The 25,538-nt window shown below is 33.5% G+C and overlaps 1 protein-coding gene and 1 long non-coding RNA gene across 3 annotated transcripts; both read right to left on the minus strand.

The window, feature by feature from the left end:
• Positions 1-2,581: 2,581 nt before the first annotated feature.
• LOC105130010 (uncharacterized) lies at positions 2,582-5,950 on the minus strand. The gene is made up of 2 exons (XR_843173.1): positions 5,504-5,950; positions 2,582-5,296 (listed from the first exon to the last, which is right to left on the minus strand). It is a non-coding gene; the product is annotated as an uncharacterized LOC105130010 (long non-coding RNA).
• A 9,625-nt stretch (positions 5,951-15,575) lies between these two features.
• LOC105130011 (uncharacterized) lies at positions 15,576-25,305 on the minus strand. 2 transcript variants are annotated; one of them, XM_011032320.1, is made up of 11 exons: positions 24,459-25,305; positions 22,747-23,011; positions 21,848-22,010; positions 20,962-21,718; positions 20,417-20,846; positions 20,130-20,311; positions 18,757-18,916; positions 18,424-18,651; positions 17,534-17,884; positions 16,639-16,740; positions 15,576-16,256 (listed from the first exon to the last, which is right to left on the minus strand). In XM_011032320.1, exons 1-11 carry the CDS (start codon positions 24,998-25,000, stop codon positions 16,032-16,034), a joined length of 3,405 nt encoding a protein of 1,134 aa, XP_011030622.1. In that variant the 5' UTR covers positions 25,001-25,305; the 3' UTR covers positions 15,576-16,031. The 2 variants fall into 2 exon arrangements, with proteins under 2 accessions (XP_011030622.1, XP_011030623.1); XM_011032321.1 differs by lacking the exon at positions 24,459-25,305 and having other exon boundaries at positions 21,848-22,002; positions 22,747-22,834.
• Between the last annotated feature and the right edge of the window lie 233 nt (positions 25,306-25,538).

Raw genomic sequence — 25,538 nt, forward strand, 5'->3', positions numbered from 1 at the left:
CAAAGTCTGGTGACTGACCATAGCCTTGGTCTGATTCCAACGGTTCGGTGGGGGCGTGAGCAAGGATTCAAAGGTATGGGGTAAAGAGAGTTTGAAGAGATACGGAGGTAATTGTCTAAAAAGAAAGAGGACAATTTTGAACTATTAAAACTACAAAGGGCTAGAATGAATCTTTTCAAATATGATTTATTGGTATGTTTATCTCTCGCCAAATGAGAGTCTTATGTCTCTAGTTTATTTGAAAGATTAGGTCATCTAAATAAATATTTTGAGATTTTATTTTGTTATTCGAAAGAGAATGATATCCATTGACAGTGTTCAAAGAACTCTATTTTTTATCCATGAAAAAAAAAATGTTGCCTTAATTCACCAATATATACAAGGATTTTTTCCGATCTATTTTCTCTTTTTTAAAAAAAAAATACTAAAAGATCAATTTGATATTAATAAAATTGCTTTCTATAAAAATGATAAGGGGGATTATAATTAGTTCCTTTTCTGTTCAGAGGGTGATGCAATTACATAGATAGATTTCTGTCATCTCCTTCGCCTTTCAACATCACTCTATAAAACCTACATAAACCCATTAATCTTGAGCATTAAACTTTTGAAAAATTAACAGTGCTGTACATGTATATAACCAATGAAATCCCTTGAAAATATAATCCTAGAAGAAAATAAAAGGGATTGTTAAAAGAAGTTAAAAAGGTCATTACTACAGAGAGCGTATTTGCTTTGATTAAATATTTAAAAAAAATTGTTTTTTGTTATGATGGTCTTGGTAATTTCTGGATCTGTACATGAAGCATAACAGTATTTACAGGACCTTTCTATTTTATTTTTTTTATGGTAATTTCATGATTCATGAATGGTTGCTTTAGCTGAGAGTTTTTCAAAACTTGAAGACAATGTAGACAAAATAGTTTCACTTAATTAGTTCCTCAATCACAAACATAGATGGGTGGAAGGACGCTTGGAAAATTGGTGACACTTGAAGGACGTGAATGAGATAAAACAAAGTTTTGGGCCTACAATGAGACCCTCCACAATCCTCTAGTCAAGAGGGGAAATCAAGATTTTACCAACGCAAAATTTAAGTGTTCGCAACAGCAGAAAGCCAGGAAGCATGCAAATTCGGAACAATATTTATTCATGCGACTTTAATGTTTAGGGCTACATTAAAGTCCCAGCCCAACCGTAAATTTAGTTTCTTTGAATTGTCTTTGGTCTAAACCTAACCGAGATATGGTAGACTTGCGATTATCGAGTGGGCCTCTTGCCCATTAAAAGCTTCTGGCATTCCGAGAAAGCGATCCGGTAGAAAAAATGGATTTGCCGCAGAGCCAAGCCTACTTGACTCTTCCTCGGCTTTGCCCGAGGCATGTCCTGCTATTCCCTCTATGCTAGTGATCTAGAGGAGAATAGTGAGTGCTAGCTATAATTTAACCGACCGGTACTATTGACTCAAGTAAATCTTGGATATCACTAGCTAGATCATTGGCCATATTGAAGTTGATCTTGGGGAAGTTAGCTGGTCTTACGTATCATCATTGATAACTAGGTTACCTTAAGAAGATTGTTGATTATCCGAAAAAAACCTTTAGATGATTGTTTTCAATTTCTACTGTAGTTTTTAAAATGCTCTCTCTTTTTTTTCTTGGAAACATTGAGACAGGAAACAAATATTGAACTGGAAAAGAAACAAAGAAACAAACAGGTTCTTAAGGAACATCAAAATGAATTATTTATCAAGAGGGTATTTGAGAAAACTCAATATAAGTTGAACTATCTTGGAGGGAAAAAAAGAGAGAGTAAAAACATGCTCTTCAATTTACTTTTACAAAAAAAAGAAGATACTGGTGCTTTCCTCTAACATAGATTTATGGTTTTTTAAAAGAAATTAAAATAAATTACTTTAAAAAGTGAATACTTGCATTGATAAAATAAAATATTTTTACATAATATAAGTAAAAAAATAAAATCCAAGTCAACCCATTATTGAAATGTTTTCGTCTTGCTGTTGGAAATTAATGTACAGTTCCTTCAAATTCAATTGCAAAAGAACTGATCATTCTAGAAGACTTAAAAGTGCCACTGTTTATTCTTGTTTTTAAATAAAATAAAAATATATTTTTTTAAATCAAAAGAGATCAATTCTCATGTTTTTGTCAAAATGAAATTCAATAAACTTCGAGTAGAATCACTTTTTAAAAGTAAGAATTAGAAAAGTAACGAAAAAAAGGTTAAATACTTAATTTGAGAGAAATAATCATTAAGAATAATTTAAAAATCACAAAATCATTGCTTTTAAAAATCCATAGTAAAAGAATAAATATTTTTTTTCTTTTTAAGATCTGTAAAGGTCCCAGTCTACTCCTCCTGTAAGGTACCATCCATTCTCACCGTTCACTTGCAATTCCACTAGCATTCGCTGTACCATATGCTTGAGAATCTAATGAAACTTGGGACCTTCAATTTTTACCGAGTTTTCATTTGCCTTTTGTTGCGCTAAAGCATAGTCAAATTTCTGAGAGAAAATGTCATTCCGCCATTACAACAGAAGCAGTCAAAGAGTATAAAATAAAGACTTAAAAAATGGAGCTGATCAAATTCCATTAAGCCAACGTTCGAAAGCTAAGCATATCCTAAAATTCAAGTTATGCTAGCTAGGAAGACTGTAACAACTGAAAAAAACGCAAGGCACATCATATTAAGTAGGTAAGAAGCACTAACTCACATTGAGTATATGCATTAATTCCCCTATTAAAGATATCAAAGATACTATCTCCGCATGTGAATTGTGCAGTACCAGGATACATACAAGCTCTATCCATTTAAACACACTACCTCATCACAGGCACATACGCTGCTAACCTTTTCAACTGACCTCTCTCTTTCACCAATTAAACGCGAACCATTCCCGGGTCCCTTTAAGAAAACAATGTCAGTTGTATTGTCGTTGTCTAGACAGCATCATGGTCTCCCAAGAGCATCCTTAAAATGGCATGTAACAAGGCCTTATCATCAGTGGATCCTCCACCCAATGTCCTCGATGAAAATGACAATTGCAAGCTCTGGTAATGGTTGGGGAAATCAAATTAATGATGTTTTTACTTATTTGGGCACTCTGGAGTTCTCTGGGAAAAGGAAAGCAATATCGAATCTTGTCCATATAGATCTTCCTACCAAAAGAGAGGGGCCAAACTTGAACAATCAAGAGAGGAGCTATAGACTTCAAGTATCTAAGCATTAGCATCTCCAGTGTGTGTGTGTGTTGTGTACTTGAAAAAAAAAATGCCAGCAAGCGAGCACATATGTCTAGATAAAAAGAGGTGACATTTACTAGGGAAGATAGAGAGATAGAGATAGCTAGATGGGAACCATCAACCTTAAAATACACACACACACACATCTATAATGTTTAATTTGTACTCTTGTGTGGACATGGAGTATAAGGACTGGAATGAGTTTAAGGGGTTCACATGCAAGCCAACGTTTAAATATTTTTGATAACACGACGAGAGAATACATTTTATTGAGACAAAAATGAAACGAAAGCACGAATCACGTACCAAAAATATGTCAATGAAGCCAAGATGTAGACATGTGAGTTCTCAAAATTCAAAATGTTACATTTCTACATCTGGGCTCCATTGACAGATTTTTCTATCAAGATTCAAATGTTCTTGCAATATTCTGCATGTGATCTGACAAAGGAAAAAAAATAGGATGTAAAATCTTAAGCAGTGTTTGGGGTTGCGGTTCTCTCAATCGCAACATAAATTGTCCCGTGGTTCACTCCCCATTAATGCTCAATTTAGCCAGTCCACACGATCTGTATTGTTGTGGTCCGCAAATATAGTATCTAAGTCTCAGAGCTGGGGCTGGTGCTAACCAGACCATTGTCCTAATAATGCCGTAGCCCGCAGCCTTCTCCAAAACGCATCCAAATATCAATTAAACAATCAAACAGGCATCTAGAGGCCCAAAGGTTACAGCAACTCAAAAGTTCTGCTATTTGCTTTTCACATGCAATTAAGAAACTAGGGAAATACTTGGTGAATTTCTTAAGGTTATTTATTTCGTTTGATGTTAATAATTTACAACTGGATCCCCAAAACCTCTGTTAGTACCTAAGACAAGATGTCTCCTAGCTATTCAAACTTAAAGACTAGGTTTTCATCTTAATAATCCCTCTCACTGTCATCGTCACCATTGTTTTCTTCTTCATCTTCATCATCAAACTTGGAAGAGATATACACGGAAGTGATCAGAAAGAGATAAGGAACTTCAAAGAATATGTACGAAAAAAAACCCATGCTTTCATCATTGTGAATCTTTAAGCTACAAGAGACAAGAGATCCACAAGATGACCTATAAAATGTTAAAGAACTAACTTTTTCAAATAGGACAAGCTTACTATTCTATTTCTGTCCCAGATATATTCTCCAAATTTCAAGCAGTCTCTCAATCTTACTGTTTAATTTCATGAAATCTTACACGACTAAAAATTGCAAAATCACACGCACATAAAAAATACCGAGTGCTCTCTTCTTGACCAATCTCAAATGATGACATCTTAAGATCTCAATTGCTTCCCAGAAAAACTCTGGGTAGTTTGTGGGTGCGTAACTTGTATTTGTGCAGTAAAATGACCAAGATCCAACTCACCGAGTGAGAAGACTGGATAAATTAACCAACATCATGAGAACCTGAAACAGGAAACAACAAAGGAATACAAGAGCAAGTTTTTCAAAACATAACAAGAAAAAAACTTGCTTTCTATATCATGAATACTCGATTAATTGAGAGAAAAAACAGTGTTACTCTCAAAAACGCACAAAATTTAAAGAAATCACTGACTCTTCTCTCCTTTTCTCTGATCTCACACACACATACGCACTTTGATTTGTGAGTTGTTAAATTAGAAAGGAATGCACTTCACAGAAACCCTAGCCAGACTAGTAAGGTGAGCTTATATTCCAAATCAACTTAAAATAAAGGTGATGATGGGAAGGTGCATATAAGATGTTTTTTGAAACCCTAAAATGAGTGCTGCTATTTTGAAATTTGTTGCCGCTAATCTAAGCCAGAACCAATTCATATAACCGTGTTATAAAACCCAAACAAAGAAAAATAAGATGTAGTACATATATAATCTACAGGAAATAGGAGGGGCTTACCAAATTAATTAACAAGATCCGTACGGCAGGCTAATTATAGGAACCTCGGGGCTCAATCACCAAAGCATCAGGACGGATCTTGAAATCGTCGAACTGTACCGAGACGCAAAATCCTGTTACCCAAAACCCTAACAAACCTTAGCACTGAAAATTTTCCTCATAAGTTTCACATAATAAAAGAGCAGAAACACAACAATCAATACACTAAACACACAGACAAAAAAAGAGGCAAAATTTTATTGCAAACACAACACTAAGAAGCAAAACCCAAGAAACCCAGATGAGACTAAATGATATACTCTATAAAGAAGATCACTTACCTTTCTAGGGATTGGACAAGGAGAACCCTAATATTAGCTAGCTAGCCATGTAAGAAAGGAAATTGATTAGGTTTTATATGGAATTAGGGTTTCTCGTGATACCAACAACAGGTGAAACTGCCACATGATCTGTTTCTTTCCTCAACAAAGGAGGAAGGCTAAGATCATGCTGGCAGCTTCAACTGATAGAGGTGCACGATCAGAAGATGCACAGTCATCTCAGAAGAGCTAGCTAGCATATGTTATAGTTTAAGAACAGCAGGAGATGAGAGGGTATGTAGAGGGTAAGAGGATAAAGGAGGTATAAATAGAAGGATGAGGAGGGGATTGAAGGGGAGTTATGAACTATCAGGATTACTTTATCATTAATTTTATTTTTATTTTTTTTCCTTGATGGAATATAGGAGGACTGTGAAAATTGAGAAAGCGGGCTACAGGGAATATATATATATATATAAACAAAATTTATATATGGAAAATGTAAGGAGTGGTCCCTGATGATGCAAATTGAATATTGTCACGCCAAGAAGAGAACCATGCAGTTTTGCAGACAAGTTACTGAGTATTTCCATGTATATTGTAGGAGCATTAAATACTTTCTTAGGCTGGGCCCTGGGAGAGTGGGGGACTATCTCTCTGACTGTGAGAAGTAAAGCATCAAACCCATGAGCCAAAAGTGCTAGGAGAGTATGTGAGGGGACCATATCTACTTAAATTCTTGCATGGTTTGCATAGGTGTTCACACATGAACTAGGAAGAAAGGAAATTTAATTTGTGAATCTCATTGCTGCTTGTTTCTTTCTCTCTCTGACGATAATGTGATGTGTATTTATCCCAATTCCATATAAGCATCTTTTCTTTGTTCGCTGATGATAACCCTTTTCTTTGCAAACTTGCCATGTCTTGGATATTTGCCGGCCGATCGTACACCTGGTTGGTGCCAGCTGCTGCGTGTAGTTGTTAATTAGAATCATATATCTGATCTAGATAATCAGGAAAACGACTTGTTTGTTTAGGTTTTTCTTTTGTTTTAGAAGCCCTTTTGCACCTGGTGTGATGATGGAACCAAGTGCATAAGCTAGCTAGCAACGCCATGAGCCATTCTCGAGAATAAAGTTCATGGATGTTGCGATTCAATTATAACCTAACATATGGCTGATCGATTTGTGTTCCTACCCTGATTAGATTTGCCTTGGCCTTTTGAGATATCATTTACCGATTTCAAGATTCCAAATTAATGAATCCCTTTTTCTGATTTCAACATCTATTCTATATATCCAATATAGATGATCATTGCTTTCAAAATCTCCTCTCTTTCTTGGAATAGATTCCCTTTGGCTGCTATATTCCTCCTGCGATATGGATGCATTCTATCATAAGCAAGTTAACTGTACCTACGCTGATGTGGGCCAATAAACACTCAACACTTCAATATTAAACCCCATACTATCTGCAGACCTAGGTTATCTCCTTTCATCTAGGGTTTTATAGCTAATATATATTCTGCGCATATCTACATATCTTAGATACTCGCTGCCCAACGATTTTATTAGTTAATTATACAAATTAATATTGTATTGATGAACTTCATTAATTTATCAAGCTTAGAATAATATAACTTGATTGAATCTCATTCTTCATGCCTCTGCACCCAAAAAGAAGCTCATGTTATGCGCACACTCTGGTTTAGATTGCTTACATATGAAATTTGTACAATAGGCTACGAGACAATGTGAGGCAAATAATTAAAATACAGTTTATTTTTTTTAATTGGTAATCTGTAGATTGTTTTTGTTTCTTGTATATAAAGTATCTTCCTCTTTTTTAATCTCCTCCGACTCTCTCTCTCTCTCTCTCTGTATATATATTGTATATAAGCGTTGCAAATTTTAAACAAATGTCTCTCTCTCTCTAAGAATAAGAAAGCAATCTTAGTGCGGTTTTACTGAGAGGTTTGCATGAGAGAGATGGGCATTTCTTCGGTATCTATGCAGGATATCTGATATCTACATATGGTCGTACGTAAATGTTCCAGATAATATACTGACATGCTTGTAACCATCTCTTGATTTGGCTTTTGTGCAGTCCCTCTCTCCATTTTAGTATACCTGACATTGCCTTGTGCCAATAATTGATCTGCCTGATTGCTGAATAATTTCTAAAATCAATGAATTGTCAGTAGCCTGCGAATTAATATTTCGTCCTAAAATACTGTGTAAACTAATTGCACGTTTGATAATTAAATATAATGGGCTATAAAATACGATTATGACTTCTAATATTCTTATGTTTGATGACGTGATTTTTAAAATTATGATGTAATAGATCATTACAATTATATATAATGACTTATTACATCTCAAGCATTATATAAAAAATCATGTAATAAACTATATATTATATGACGAAGAGTAAAGTTACAAGGACATGATTGTAAGGAAAAATATATTATAAAGGCTTAAGTTCTGATTTTATAAAGTAGAAAGACCAAAAAGCTTTCAAATAAAAACCAATTTATAAATAGAAATAAAATGCAAGGACTGCAATAACTTTTTTCAAAACTTGCAAGAATTGAAATAAAACTTTGTGCGCGCACTCGTTACATTGGAACCAAACAAATGAATATAATAAACTATCCCATTTCGTTATATTATATTCTTTTTCATTACAATATTACACATTCAATTATATTATATCACGTTGCATTCAATCAAACATATAGTAATTTATTATTTAATAGAAACTGGATTAGAGAATAAGATATATAGTTTTAAAATCCAGTATAGCATCTATTCCAAAATAAAAGGTTGCCACGCTAAACCACAACATATGAAGCACGGATTCAAGGAGTTTCATGCAAGAATCATGATTTGATGCAGTGGCCATGCACATGCCCCCCAGAAAATCTCAAGGATTCCCATTTGAGATTTAAATTACCTTATTATCGGTTAATAAATGTCTGTCACATATCTTCACCCAACTTCTCGATGATGAAGACTGCCAAGGATCGATGAATTACATAATAAGCCTATATTTGCTGAACTAGTTGTTGCCATATATATAGTTTAGGCCCTAGTTTTACCTCGAATCATATGTAAGTGTGTATGTGTCTCGACTTCACCAGACACTTGTTTGCTCGGTCTGCGCGCTATTACTCATGATGAAGTGCCAGTTGCAAATATGAATCAGCCGTGAAATTCGAGAGAGGTCATATTTGCATTCATCTGGCCAAAAATAAAAATAAAAATAAAAATAAAAAAAAGTGTGTTAAGTGTGTAGCAGTAATTATTTTTTAAAGTGTGTTTTGTATAAAACATATTAAAATAATATTTTTTAAATTATTTTTAATATTAATATACAAGAATGGTCTAAAAATATATATAAAAATAATTTAAAATGAAAAAAAATTTAAAAGCATAGAACCAAGACCAACTGTCGAAAAGATTATTTTTTTTTTTTCTCCAGCAGGCCACTAGCGATGTGGCTCGACTTGTTTGTAATAAATATATATAGATAAATATCCCTGCCATATGCCACACAAGCAAATGGAAAAAGGCACGTGGCCGCTCCGATCCGAACCCCATTGTTATGGACAATAAAAAAGATACGTCAGCTAATCGATTAGAAAATTACTTTATATAGGAAATTCCAACACAATATAAATAATATTTACAATCCACTGGTCGGACCACAACATCAATGACTTGGGAGCTTCATCGGCTCATGGTCGGGTTCATTTATGATAACATTCCTTTTAGAGGTTTACCAGTGTAGTGGCTACGCTTTGCCGCGGGATGAAACAATTCTTTTTTTTCAACGCTTAAAAAAACGTAGTCATCGGCAATGCGTTTTTCACGGCCACCAGGAAAAAAAATATATTGCGTGCTGAGAAGATGCGTACGTTTAATAAAACAAGGCTAATTTTGACAGAAAAGTTTTCTGAGGGCTGATAATTCTATTAAAAAATATATAACAACAACACAGCTGCTTGCACATTGAAGATGAAAACTTAATTAATTAATTAATTATTTAATTATATGATAAAAAAATAAACAAATATATGAAATATAAAAAAAAAATCTTAACAAAAACATGAAGGGCTGCACAAAATAGCACTTGTTTGTATTACATGGTGAATGCTACAATCTAATTAAAAAAATAGAGAAGAAATTAAACATTGTGGTTGCATGTGTGCAGCATTATAATGATCATTCTTCTAGATAGGGATCATCCAAAATTATATTATTAAAAAAATTATTATCTAGTATTTTGATTACTAAAAATCATAATTGGTTTTAGAGTGGGATTGATTACGTAAAGAAAAGGTATCAACACCCCTATGCAATACATGTTACTTGAAGTAAACTATATTGTTTATTTATCTAATATAAACTAAGAAAATATTGTATTTTTTTTATCTGTTTAATGTTTAAAAAAAAAATCTTTTGAGTACATAGATTACTGTCTTATCAGGTTAAAAACCTCATCGTTCTAATGATAATATAAAAAAATAATTTAATATCAAGAATATGTCTTACACATATAAATTTATAATCTTGTATATTAAAAAAAAAATTATAATGCGTCTTATAAGTTTATAATCCCGCATATTAAAAGAAAAAAAATAAAATCTTTTAAATAAATATCTTGTAAATTTTTGTATTTAATTTATACCGGTGAAATTAAATTTAATAACAATTATTCTATTTAATTAAAAACATGATTGTTTTTCTTAATAGTTTTATAGTTCTAGTGTGTTGTTTCAAGTCTCTATTAACAAAATTTGTTAGTACACGAAACTAATACACATGAATGTATTTTTATATTTGTATATATTTTTTATTTTTATTTTTAGATTTTAGGGGCTTAATTATATTTTAAAATTGTTATCTTGTATGGGATAAATAAACACTTTAAAAACAATATTTCTCACTCCTCAAAACCAATTCAATTTTTATATTTCTTCATCTCTTTGTCTCAAAATACTCCCGTGCATAAAAGGTGATGTATTTTTTTTTCTTTTATATGATCATTCATGTGACACATTCAAGTCAGTTTATGAATGTAAAAACTGAGTTTATTATTTCAATTTCGTCGAAAGAATTCACAAAGGAAAAATATATAGTTTTTTATATCATATACAAGTTCTCACCTTAAGATAAGTGCTTGAGGTTAAATTATTTTCTTTCCTAAAAAAAAGCGTTAAAAAAATAAATGATAGAAATTTAATCAAATACATCGTGGCATTTATAATTATACATGGATGCTTAAATAACTATAATTTTGATGTCAATTAGGTAAAGTATTGTGCATATTTTTCTAGTATTTAATATCTATTACTAAAGAGTCCATTTTATTATCTTGACTAAATTAGTAATATACTTTATTAACACATGATATTATTAAACTAAAAAAAAGATGCAGTTAAAAGTTTTGGATGAAACGTACCAAACTAAATCAATGTGGTAAAAGTATATTAATTAGATATTAGCTTTGAAAGTTGAATTTGGTTGTATAGTAAGTATATGAAACGTACCACAGCTAATGATGATATTGTATGATAGTTTCTTTTTTAATTACATGTAGTAAGGTTGTGTGACTGACAAAACTAGAAGAACATGTAACCAAGAAAATAACTATGAAAATAAAACAAAATGATTCTCTTTATAATTGTTTATGTCAGTTACTAAAAGAAAGGGAAAAAATACAACAAAAAAAATAGAAAACACGAACTTTAATCCACGTTTATGAAGGGAAAAAACACTTGCAATTGTAATTTATGAAAACTATTATATTTTATTTTAATTTTTTATTTTAAAAAAATTATCATTAAATTCATATTTGCATGAATGCCTTTATTTAAAAGTGAGTTTATTAATTTTTTATTTTTTTTGAAAAGTAAGTTAATGATACAATTTTTAATTAGCTTTTTCTTTGGATTGATATTAGTTTTTCCCTTAATTTATTTTTCATTGATGTTTAATATTTTTTTAAAATCAAGTAAATAAAGGAAGAAGATGGAAAACAGTGCTATAAAAATCCCTAAGAAGAGGTACATATCTAGATAGAAATTTTAAAATATATGTTTTAGATATTAACAATTAATTCTTATTAATTCATGCATATAAAATGTGCCGATTCTCAAATAAAAATATACCTCTACTTTCCCCCTTCTTCTTCTTCTTCTTCTTCTTTTTGTATATATGCCATGCGTGTTATGTTGCGGGTAGAATTAATTTAAGTTAATTTTTAATATAAAAAAGAAGAAGGTGTCAACAGTTCAGAATCATGAGATCTGTGTCATATATTGAGGAATTAAAAGATATTGTATATGTTTAATACAATGAATTACAAAAAATATTAAATGATACGTAAATAAAAATTGTAAACACACAAAGCAAGAAGTTGATCTTTGTAACAGAAGGTAAAAGATAGATAAAAATGTAAATATTTAACTTAGGATTGTTCTTTTATTTTATATATTGTTCTTACATTTATCTCCAAGATTTAGTTTGATTGATAAACACATATGATAATCCATCAAATAAATGCATAATACAAATATAATAGATTTATGTAAAATTTAACAAAAATAAATAAAAATAAAATACAATAATTGCTTTGATGTATTGTGAAATTATAAAAACTCTTCGAAAGACTACTTAATATGAGATAATAGTTAAACAAGATAAATTTAAAATATATTAATTAAAAAACAAAAAAAAACAAGCATTATTGGGCATCAAAGGTCAGCCATGCATTTGGCCTTAAAAATAAGACAACCCATCTATTTCTTTATTTCTTTATTATATATTCTATAATTATTAAACTCAATTAGAGATTGATCAAGAAGTTGGATCCAAGTTGTATAAGTTAACTCGGGTTAATAAAAAAAAAATATATGTTTGAGATTTTAATATTCTATATAATTTTTTTTTAAAACAATACATGTTAATGTAGGTTATTAAAAAAAATAAAATGTAATATATTTATTTCACATTGAAAAGTTAAGAAATAATTTATATAGATTTAGGTTATAAAAAAGAAATGTGAAGTGTGGTATACTTCACATATCAAAAATTTTAAAAACAATTCATGTGAAGGTAAGCTAAATAAAATTATTTTATATTAAAAAATTAAAAAATAAATTTTATGGATATGAGTTATAAAAAAATATAAAGTGTAGTATAATTATCTCATATATATATATATAAAATCATTTAGATGTAGCCATATATAGTTATTTCACATAATAAAATAATGCATATAGATGTAAGTTATTAAAAAATAAAATACAATATAGTTATCTTATATTAAAAAGTTAAAAAACAATTTATATAAATGTAGACTAGGTATAATTATTCCATATTAAAAAGTTAAAAAATGATGCATGTAAATTTTGACTATAAAAAAAAGATATATAAAACTAATTATTTATAAATTAATTCTATATTTTTTAAATTTATAAAAATATAAAAAAATTCAAGTCTTACTCAAATTTCAGGTTGACTCAATGGGTCACTGAGTGTAACCAGGTCCCTTATGAACTTACGTTTTTGTAATTCAAAACTCAGGCAAGACCCTGGATTACCCGAGCCGTATGTATAATAACGATCTAAATTATTAAATCTTCATGTCGACGAGAGGCCTTTGCTGGGCCACAAAGACATTAATATACGGGCCATACTTCGTGGGCCTAAAATGCTTAGATACGTCCACGCGTCAACAACCCAACGAGGATCTTGATCGAGGGACCGCGGTTCTATGCACCTTGTGTCCTTCTGCTGGTGTTTTTTTTTTTTTTCACGGCAACTTTGCATAAACATACACGCACAGAGGGAGGGACAGAGGCGTTTTTGTTTTCTAGTAACACCTGTAAGCCTAGATTATTGAAAACTCTTGTATCTTCCCATCTGGTCTTTCTCGGCAAGCAGAATTTAGGGTACAGTGAGGTGAGGTAGCTTGAATGGTCCCCGGCCACACAGTATTGCTAGATGGCCGCAACCATGTACAATAACGAGAAGCATTTCACTCCCTTTCTGCGTTAGCAAACTTGCACCCTTTTTTTCTGACGTATGATTGCATAAAACTAGACACTGCGCAGTGCAGTCGAGATGCCAGCAAGAACGGTTCCTCGTGCATTGCAGTGCGCTGATACAAGGTGAAGCTGGTCGCATCTTGAATTTCCTTTCCACAAATATATAGCGCCCACTCGCATGAAACAAAACTGAAAAGACGAAAGAGAGTATAAAATGGTATGGTAGCCACCAACCAGCTAGCAATGACGAGTTGGAATGGTTGATGATTTTTTCATAAAATCTCACTTTTCCTTCTTTTATGAACTCTAACCGTGTTTATTTGCTAAAAAATAATTTTTTTAAGAGAATAAATTTTAAAAAATTAAATTATTTTTTGATATTTAGTAGTATAACTAAAAATAAATTGAAAAATAATTTCCAGTATTTGGTTATGTTATGGAAAATAAGCTGGAAAACAAATTATTTATATTTTATTTTTCTCAAGTTTATTAAAATAATAAGAAATAAATCTTACAAATTAAATAATTCAAATATAAAAAAAAAAAAATTCAATGAAAATAAAATTAAAAAAAATATAATTTCATCAATTATCTCAAATAAAATAAATAATAATCAAAATAATAAAGATCAGGTCTAAAAAAATAAAAAAATAAAAGATGAAGAAATTAAAATAATAATAATCAACATTTTATAAATTATTTCAAATAAAATAAGTAAAATCAAAAGAATGATGATCAAATTTGATAGATAAAAAATATCAATAAAAAAATAAAAAATAAAAAGCAAATAACAATTATAAAAATAACAATCAAAATTAATATAAAAATTAAATTTTAAGAGATGAAATTGAAAAATAAATATTCAAAACAAAATATATATATATATAGCAATTAAAAGTTTAAGGATCAAATTTGATATAATAAATAAATAATAATATTTCTAATTTTTTTACAATTTCCGGAAAGTATTTTCCGCTCAAATTTTCAAGAAAAACACTTTCTGAAAACCAAGTCAAATTTCTCTTTGACTAAAAAGTGTTTTCTGTTGATTATCTTTTCTAACGACAACCAAACACAAGAAAGTTTGGAAAATGATTTTCTAGAAACTACTTTCCAAAAAACATATACAGTAAAAAAAAAAAATATATTTTTTTAAAAAACCAAGCTAAATTTTTCTAATTGAAAAATATTTTTTGTTGATCGTAAAATGTTTTTTATTAATTAATTTTTTTAATAACAAACAAATACAAAAAAATTTAAAAAATTATTTTTTAAAAATTATTTTCTACAAATAAACATGACCTACATCAAGATAACATGAATCTCTCTCTAACCAAAAACAGTTGCAGTAGTGGGAAACGGACACATGATTACACACCTGGTTACAGAAAGGCGAGCACAAGTAATCTACGCATGCTGGCTCTCTACGGTCAGGTATGCTCGTATAGTTAACACTTCCTAGGAGATTGCTTTAGTTGAATACGTGCCCACACCCATTTCTCTAACCCGTCATATTTAAGAACGGGAAAACCATGTCTCCTAGGAGGTTTTGCAGTGTTAATGTGATCATAAAAATAGAGGGTTTAGTTGTTCAACGTGTGAAAATTCTCCTCAGCTCGAGCCCTGAAGTTTTTGCCACTACCCAGGAGCCACATCCCAACAACATGAATGCAGATTGGATATTACCTGCAAAACACATATAACGTCAAAACGAACACCGATTCCTTCTCGGCCTGTTCATGCTGGTTTACCAAGATCAGTCCAAGGGCGAGACGTTCTTCAGTCGGATTAATTTAGTCTTTAGGTGAACATATCCTGACTTGGCCTGTTCTCGACAGAGGCCCAACTCAGCTCAGCCAACTGCAGAATGCTTTGGCCAGGATATCAACCATAAGATGCAAGGCATTTCAATACAAGTTTAAACGCGATGATGCAGTGACAGAAAAATCATAAAGCCTGCAACATAACCATAGAAGTCTAGCAACCTACTTACTACGAGAAGTTGAAACAAGTAAAAATATCCTCCCCAAAATAGGCAAGAAATCAAAACCATGACCAGCTCATATTCCTCTTCCAAACAAGTAAATCAAAGTTTCAAAGCTTTGTTTACCTTTTTGAGAATGTTAATAACTTATTAGAATGCCTACTTGCATTGAAAAATACATCAATGCCGCGACATGACACAATCAGACACAGAACTACATAGAAAATTTACAGACCTCCAGATTAAAAAAAAAAAGACACATCAAATGCCCACTTTGTACCCATCGCCTGAACATTACTCACAAAGAAAGTTGAAAGACGCTGCTAATTCTAGCTCTTCAACTACACTGATGGTACACTTAACTCTAGTGAAAACCCAAAGATTTGATTCCCAGAAGCCTTAATATTAAATATAATAACACAACATCCTAAGGCTACAAAAATTTGGGGTTGGGAATAAACTATTACCCAAAGATTAATCTAAAACTGTTCCCAACTTTCCTTCAACTAGTTAATGCTTGTGCGTGCAAGCAACAATTTGTAAATGTCTGAAGCTGTGGGACGGTCAGCTGGATTTTCCTTGGTGCATTGACAGAATAAATCAACAAGGAATCTCAGAGTTTCTGACTCAGCCTCAGGTCCCTCCAGATCTGAGCCAGACTGAGTCACCAAATGCTCGTCAATGGATCCCAATGCCTCTAGCTCATCAGTTAGTGGTGGTCGTTTACCTGACTGCTTATATCAAGAGAAACCAATAAAAGAACAGCTCAAGACCAGAGGTAACAAAATCAAGCAGTGACCAAAAAGCTTACCTGACTGCTTATATCAAGAGAAACCAATAAAAGAACAGCTCAAGACCAGAGGTAACAAAATCAAGCAGTGACCAAAAAGCTTACCTGACTGCTTATATCAAGAGAAACCAATAAAAGAACAGCTCAAGACCAGAGGTAACAAAATCAAGCATTGACCAAAAAGCTAATAGTACCACGGGAAAAAAAGATTTTACTGACTCGTAATGCATGCAGTGCAACAGCAACACTAAAATCTTTTTGCATCAAAGTGTTAACCACCCTCTATTATCCATTAGAAAATTTCAGTTTATAGTGTGATGTACCTGTAGAAGCTCATGTATGTGTAGGTCAGGTAAGCCGGAATATGGGACCTGTAAAGTCAACAATTCCAGAAGCAGGCATCCATATGACCAAATATCCACTTCCTACAACCAAAAGAGAAAATCCCATTACATCTCATACTATCAACATGCACAAACTAAAGCATATGAAAAGCAGTATGTTTTTGCATGCAATATGGGGCCATAGCCCAACACAAATTCACCACAAAGATTGCACATATTTGGCATAGTCCGTCTTAGTAGTATAGCCAATGTTCACACAGTTTTGATACAGGGATCAAAATTTGTACCAAAACTGGTGGCATTTTGAGAAATCAGAAATTTGATCCTGCATCTGATGATATGCAACGCAACTAGTTCCTCAAATGCTGGTATTTGCTGATAACAACTCATTCAGAATGTAGAGCCAGTCCAATTCATGGAGGTAAGCCCTCAATTTTATGAATCCCAGACAATACACATTATGAGGATAAGTATTGAACAGCAGAAGTAATAATTAGCTTCACACTTCGTTGCAGTTGATAAAAACCATTTAAAAGACTGCACAGGTGTTGGTAAACAGCTGTCACATCCCTTCAACCTTAAAGGGCAATTCAAATTTGTCCACATCATTGCTAACAATCCAAAAAAATCCTCCCTTCCACTCCATATTCAACACATGCATGTGTTTTTAATTTTTCATGCACGTGTTTAATTCTATGTTTACATAATGACCAATTAAAATCACCCACATTCCAAACATATAACTTCTATGGAACCCACATAACTGTAACACAATTGCAATGGAAATGTTAACAATCACATGAGAAAAAAAATATCTAGCCAAGCACTAAGAATTAATGATTTTCCAAACTAACAGACAGGAGAAGCAACATACCAGACCATATGTGCTACGGTTATCCATTGCCCGCAAAACCTCTGGAGCCATCCAGCGTGGTGTTCCAACACAAACATCAGGAGGTGCAATCCCTCTATGAGCAATACAACATGTATGCAAGAGAGACCTGAGTGGCACAGCTCTGTCAAAATCACAGAGCTTCACTAAAGGCATGCCATCAGCTCTCTTATCATCCAAATCAATCAAAATATTTTCACTTTTTATGTCACGATGAATTATATCTTTGGAGTGAATCTCTGCCAATGCACATGCAACATCTCGTGCTATACACAATGCCATCTCCACTGGTACATGCTTCTTGCCAGTTTTTGATAACTCCTCTACATAATTCTAGTGCATCATGAGAGCAACAATCAATAAGAAATATGTGGAAAGCGATCAAATAATTGTGTAAGAAAAACAGATAACTATGTAAGAAGAACAGTTAAACTCAACCATGTCTCAGACAAACACTAGTTAGGGCAAGCTATGTGAATCCTATTTCTCCTTGGCAAACTACCAAGGCCAAGCTTTTCTGCGAAATAATTATACTACATATGAAATTACAAATGTGGGATTGTTACAAGTGGCTACTTAATGTTTGGTTATTAGATGACGCATTGAGTGACATGTGGTACAAGGATGAGGGATTTTTATGTTTTGATTGTAAATAAATAGTTGGTTTTTCAGGAGCAGTCTTGTGAAATTCAGGAAATTTTTTTTCAGAATAGGTAAATTAAAATATAGTTCACATAGTTGTTTAAAACTAGCCCCGTTACCCATACTAAAATTAATCTTTGTAGTTGCCAGAAGCAAAGCCAGGGCATGTAACTAGTTCTGCTACCATCATGTTTGCATCTGCCAACAAAAAAACAAAAGAATAAAATTACCTTTAAAGATCCCCCGTTAACATACTCCATAAGAATAACAGACTGTAATATGCGGCGTTCTGGATTTCCATCTCCTGATGGAATCCACTTTGAAGATAGCTGGTGCCCGTACATTTCAACTATACAAGAGTGTTGTAGCACACCTAAAACTCTTACTTCTCCAAGACAACTATATTCAAAATTCCTAATTTCATCTGCTGAAGCTTCACACATCTCTAAAGTACGCACCTGCAGCATCAGAAAAGTTCATTAGATAGAGTCAGCAATCATTGTATGTTGTACAGGGGAAATTCCTTGGTCATGAATATACAAGCCTGCAAAAGCTGAACATACCTTTGCTGCAGCTTCAACTGATTCAAATTTGCACCGAATAAGAGTACTGGAACCCACCTTTCCTATCTCATCAGATGTTGACAGAGAAGGAAATGAACAACCAGGACTGGTAATGCTCTTGGTTGAAAGGGGAACTTTAGCCCGACTGAGTGGAACATACCTAAAGCAACAAGCAAATTCAAGAGAATATGAAATTAGATGTATAAGCAGGCGAGTAAATGTGGACCAAGAAGATAATCTTATTCTTGGAGCTTGTTTGGGGAACAAATGCTTCAGGTTGCTCGTGTAATTCAATGTGCATTGAACAACTAAAGTTATAGCTGGAAAATAAGTCATTCCAATAAAGAAAAACAGGCAACACAGATCACAAAAAAGGCACTCCAATCTACAGTTCCCTTAAAAGAACCTGCCAAATGGTAAGCAGGACACAGAAACACTATATCAAAATATAAAACATCTCTAAATAGCACTAGAACTGCATATTAATTCTGCAAAACAGTTCTGCTCAAACACCAAAATAATCATATATTCTTCAATGTTTAGGTTGTGTTTGGTATGGGGCGAAAAAGAGTGTGCGTGAATTATTCAGGAAGTAAGTTTTAAGGTGTAAATTTTAAGTGGGGGGGGGGGGGGGGGGGGGGGGTAAATAGCATTCACAAATCACTTGCATATATTAATAATTTAATAACAAACACTAATTGTGTGTCTTACAATCTCTCTTGTATTCTTCAAAACAATTGCTTCAAGTCATCTTTCTTTTCTTTTGTTGTGAGTGTCAGATTTATCATATAGGAAACTTGAGATCAGTGCAAGCTCATCACTGCTGAATGAGATTGCAGTTTTTTGCAGATGGGAAAGATAGGGCTAGGTAAGGCATTAAGCAATAGGCAAGTCTGTGTCAAAAAAATCCAAGAAATATGTGTTCAATGTGTTTGAGAGATCATGGATAATAGCTATGGCTGGATAGGAGAGCAAGGAGAGAGGGTGGACAAAAAGAGACATCAAGTTGGAGGAAATGGAGACAAGATATGAGCACCAATTTCAAGGAATAAAAAAATTAAGGGAGGATCTTACCCCAGTGACTGGGGAGTAATGTCCCACCCCACTTTTGGGGTGAAACTTCACCCTACTGTAATTTTAACCTGCAACAGTTTGTCTTACCCAACAACATTAAAAGAGGCAAAGGTTCACAGGGGTAAGTTTTCACACCTATCACCTCCTACCTAACTTAACTTTACATAAAGAATTCACACCAGGGGAAAAATCAATGTTGCACGATATTATGGACTTGAGCATACAAATTCTAGCATCTGCACTCATATCATATTGAACGAAATAACATTGCCATCACCACTTTAAATAGCAGGACTGACCTGGAAAAGTATTCCAGATCTGTTTCTTCTCTAATATCATGTGGACGGCATGCATCCACCACCATCCGGACCAGTGAATCACCCTTCCTGCTGAGAATGACATTCCACGCATGTGGTGTGAAGTCCAAGTAACCCCGGACAAGTTCACAAGGTAATGGAGGATCCATTCGGTCACATAGATACTGGAGCAATTTCTATTATATTAGATCAAAATAACTGAAAATGTACTGCAAGTAACATAATTATTCAACAAGTAATATTGAAAGAAAATGCAAGACAAGAATTACCTTCATTAGCAACGCTCTGTGTCTACAAACACCAAACTGCAAGCTCCCTAAAGGAATCACAATGGAACCTCGTCTTGCTTTAATAGATCGCAAAGATCTCTCACAGAGATCGGAGAAAAAAATATCGTCTGCAGTTTCCAAAGTCTGTTTACCAGCAGAGCTGATACTTTCATTATTTCCAGTTGAGCATGTGCAAACAAAAGGCTTCCTGTAGTTTGAACCAGACACTGCTTTTCTTGTCCTTTCAACAGCACCACTTCTATCACTGCCCCCAAAATGATCAGAAACAAAAAGTGCAAGCAATGATGCAATCTGCAAGTTATCAACAGCAACCTTATTCCTCTCCTTGGTAGAACCATTTAATCTCTTCAAGCGATACACCAATGCTTGAGCAGAGAGAGCTATTGCATCCAACTGTTCATCCTTCTCCCTAAAAGAAACAATTAGCAACCACAGTAAATTAACACAAAATAAGCATTATCTAACCACACAGTAATAGTGCAGTCGTGTTTTGTATGAGCATGAGGTCTTGAATAAGAGTTGACCTGTCCAAAAGAATGACCTCGCGTGAGTCAAGAGAAAAGATTTGCTCAAAATTCCTCAGTGGCATGAAAAGTCGATCACGTCCTGCATCATAAAAGCCATCTGGTAGTCGGTCCTCAATGCTGCAAAAAGAAAGGTTGCTATATTTGCGAGACAATCTTGAGCTATCTTCTGTTGGTCTCCGACATTTACATGGTTTTGGATTATCAAGATCCCTATCATAATGCCTTTTTGACTTGTAGGTGATTTTGGATTTTTCTGAAGATGGATTTTCATCCTGACTACCAGCTTCACCCTGTAAAGAGCCTAGAGATTCATCTTGCACACAACATACTTCTTCCTCATTTTTATTTATAGACCCAAGGTCACATGAGCAGCTTTCCGCACCCTTTTTTGAGCTGATTTTATCAGCTTCAACACTGATAAGAAGATTTTCGACTTCAGCTTCTCCAGAAAGTTCAACTTTTTCGCCATCATCATCATCATCATCCAGACCTGCGACGTCTGATATACCCTCTTCACAAATCTCGAAGTTACGGACATCAAGATTGTTCAATTTGAAAGTTTCACTTTCCTTCAGATCCAAAGTTTCAGCATGGCCCTCACCTTTCCACTTCCTGCTATTGTTTAATCGTTCTTGACGAGCTTTTTGTTGCAAATAATGTCGCCGTTTCCATCGCTTACTGGCCCTCCGAGTTGCAAAGCATCTGCTGTTTGATGAAGGCCCAGTCACTATGCTTGTTGCAGCATGATTGGAACCTGCATCACATTCTTGATCATCAAAAGTTAATTTGACACTAAAGTAGAGCCAATGAATAAAAAACCCAAGACATCCATAATAAAAAGCTTTTCAAGTATATAAAGAGAAAGTAATTCAAAAGTCCTCACCATTACAAGAAAAATTATTGCCATCGTCCTGAAAGGAGGCTTCGTAGACATCCATTTCAACTGACGAGCTAATGAAATCATCATTTGATAAGTCCTTTCCATTTCCTTCCAATTTGCAGCATATCCATGAAGGTATCTGACAACAACTGAGTAGCCTATTGTTCTTGAAAACAATAAGCATTACGAAGATCAATAAACATGATAGGTTTTGGCCATCCAAACTTCAAACCCACGAAAGTATAAAAATTTAAGTAATTTAACCACAAGACCACCCTTCCATCACAAAGTTTGCTGATATATCAAAATGATTTCCAGCAAAAATTTAAAATGCTCGTGCCATATCCTACAAAATGTTGCATGACCATCATGTTCTCGATATCAACAGGCAAGGAGATGCAATGAATAAAAGATGTAAACACACCAAACAGCCAATGCCATTGAATGCTTTAAGGGTGTAACAACAGTATTGAAAAACACTAAACTAAGAAAAGAAAAGAAACAGTATAAGTTAGCATCACAAAAAAAAGTACAAACAACTTAAACCTGAAGAAAAATAGAAGAATGAATTATAGATGTTCTAACAGAGAAACAGAATCAACAGATTCTCAGAGAAAGTGCAGTAATGTGGTAAGAAAATGATTATTTAGCATTTTGACCAGAGATATGGTCCATGAACAAGAACAACCAAAATGGTTGAAGTTGCTTGATGCAAAAGGTTAGAATAACATGTTGAGTAAAGTAGCAGCAGCAGCATATGTTTTGAGGCATATCAAGTAATATTCTAGAGAGCTGATTATTACATCCTATAGTAATCAATGAACCGAGTGGAAGTACCATTGCACATCTGGAACCTGAATGTAAATCACAACCTTCCCGGAAAGTTCATTACAGAAAATTACCTGAAGATTTAAATACTGGAGGCTATGCATTGAAGTAAGTTCAAGAGATCCCAGTGATGTCAGCCTGTTGTTTAACAGGTCCAAACTCTCCAATCTTTGCAATGAAGACAAACTTGAGGGTAGTTCAACTAACTTATTATTAGATACTGTTAATGATATCAAGGCATTTAAATAAGTTATTTCATTTGGCAGACTCTTTATCTTGTTGAATGAAAGATCCAAGTACTCCAAGTTACTTAAGCAGCCAATTTCAGGAGGAAGATATCTGCAGGAAAAAGCACAACATCAGATCTCTCTGTTTTCTTCTTCTCATCTTCAAAATTCTGATAAGCAGTATGTAGCTAACTAAATTTGTGAGTTGTTATTCAAGAACCACATCTCTAAAGTTTGGTACTAACAACTTCTTGGAAATGCTGAGGACCGAAACTGAATTTCATTTTAGATTCACTTGAAGGTATCACACACAGTACTGAAATATTATCAAGGCTCAACAATTCAGATGGGTGCCAAAATTTAAGGGTAACACTAAAGATTATGTCCTGTCTACCTTTCCGAGAATATGATGCATATCAATGGTGTTGTTTAATTTATCACTTTAAGGTGACTCCACTCACAATGTTTTCTCTCCTTCCTTGATATTTTTTACCAGTTAACCTTTGACTATTTCTTTATCAGCAAGCATTAGCCACTCTATCTTGTTTCATTGGATTTGGCAAAGCCCTTTAAAGATGTCTCAAAATGTCTACCATTGTTTTGAATAAGATAATTCTATAACTTAACAACATGGAAACAATGGAAGCAAAACATAGATAATAAACTTGAGGGGTTGAAAAGGGGGGATTCAGGCACCTAGGAAGATAATTTGACTGAAAATGTTTTCCTTTTTTTTTTTTCACAAGCTAAACTACAGAGGTCTGGATGAAGAACTCTGTAAGCTAGTTGGATGCATACTTGCAAACATAATAGGTCAAGCAGATAATGCCCATGATTCATTTTTGTGGTGTTTATTTCAGATCATGTGGTAGCCTACATCACATGCTATTAGACCTATCCTTAGTTGTAATTTTTCCCCATAAAGGAAGTGATCATTCAGCAACACATTGACTTCTTACAGCCAACACCTTTATAGTCCAACTTCCATTCAGAAAAATTCTACCTCGTATAAATTGAAAAGGAATTCTTTTATTACCAAAGCTAAAAATAATAATAAAGGAGAGCAAAACCAAAGAATCAGATTATTGGATCCAAACATAATGTTTCTTTCACCAACAACCGTCCTTTAATGCGATTCTTACAAGATCACAACAATCAACAACATTTAAAATCACCATCTCCAACATAAATGATAGTTTTCACTCAAAATAAAGAAAGTATTATTATTTCTTTTCATATGCCAGCGAAACAATAAACAATCAAATATAATTTCATAATTTGACTGGAATTCATAACATCATTCCTAAGCAAGTTTTTTTCGCTATCCTACTAATTACCTCTTACTAGATCGAAAGCAAGCAAAATAAATTAAAAATTCTTAATTTGACTCGAACTTGTAACTACATAGCTACCCCATGTAGCGTCCTTTCCTTTTTTCTTGATAGAACAAGATTCAGTTTAATTTCTTTCATTGAGATTTTCACATTTCTCCATTCCTAAATCCTCTAAACTATAGAAACACACAACATGATTCAAAACCGACACACACACACACTTACCTTATAGAGAAGTGACTCACAGAGAGCTTTGTCAAGCACTTAATCCCAGAAATCTCACTCAAAATCGTCAAAACCGAAGGTCTTGGCGGCACTTTCGAGAGCTCAAGCTCTTTCAACCCTTTGAATTTACTAAAATTCAAGCCATTCAACCCCGGCGATGATACTTTGACTTGCAAGCACTCCAATCCCACCAAATTCCCAAACTCCGCCGGAAACAAATTCACTTCATTCCCAAAAAACTTGACCGTCCTCAATTTCCTCAAACCGCCCACCGACTTGGGCACCAAACTAAAGGCATTCTTATACAAATACAAACCCTCAACTGAATCACCAGAATTTTCTAGTAAATCAAATTCCAAGCTTTTTCCAGTAACATCAAGAACCAACTCATCATCCACGTTAGCACTTCTTTTTTCGACATGATTGTGACTGTTTTCTGTTGCGGTGGCATTGAATTCAGTGGAGGGTGATTTTGGGGATTTAAGGTTTTCGGGGTTATCGGTGGAATTCGAATTGGATCCGGTGGAATTGGAAGGCTGCATTGGGTGAATTTGAGAGGGAATAAGAGGAATTGAATTTTTGTTAGCAAAAAGGGGGGTTCAGAGCATGTTGTGATTGTGAAAAGAAAGAGAAGATCTTTTGGGATATTTGGGAGAGAGAGAATACCAATTAAGGACAGAGAGTGGAGCATGAGAAATTAGAGGAGCGGGGGGGAAGATGCGGACCGCTCCCTTTTGCTGTGTAGTTTTTGTTTGCGTGAAAAAAGAAACCCTAGAATCTAGAGGGAGTTGCTGTGATTTTAATCAATTTACTTTTTCAATAAAGGAAGGGTAGGGAGGAACTTTCGTTTCTCTTTCGCAAAGAAAACACATGACGTGTCTGAATTTATCCTATGCCAAATTCGACCGTGGTTGTTCGGTGCCGAATACAAGAATGTTTATTAATTCTGGTCACCTAATAATTATTTCTCGCAATAATCATTTTCTGTTAATCTAAAATGTTATCAAAATAATATTGATGAAACATAGAAACTGACCCAACAATAGCAAAAAAAAAAACAAATATTATTTTTCATATATA

This window comes from Populus euphratica, unplaced genomic scaffold (assembly GCF_000495115.2).
Source record: "Populus euphratica unplaced genomic scaffold, PopEup_1.0 scaffold17.1, whole genome shotgun sequence".
Classification (NCBI taxonomy): Eukaryota; Viridiplantae; Streptophyta; class Magnoliopsida; order Malpighiales; family Salicaceae; genus Populus; species Populus euphratica.

Coding starts and splice junctions, on each gene's coding strand:
- LOC105130011 (XM_011032320.1), bottom strand. CDS start 25,000: ATGCAGCCTTCCAATTCCACCGGATCCAATTCGAATTCCACCGATAAC. Junction 21,719..21,847: donor CAATAATTTTTCTTGTAATG/GTGAGGACTTTT, acceptor AATGTGATGCAG/GTTCCAATCATGCTGCAACA. Junction 18,652..18,756: donor CAGTTGAAGCTGCAGCAAAG/GTATGTTCAGCT, acceptor CTGATGCTGCAG/GTGCGTACTTTAGAGATGTG.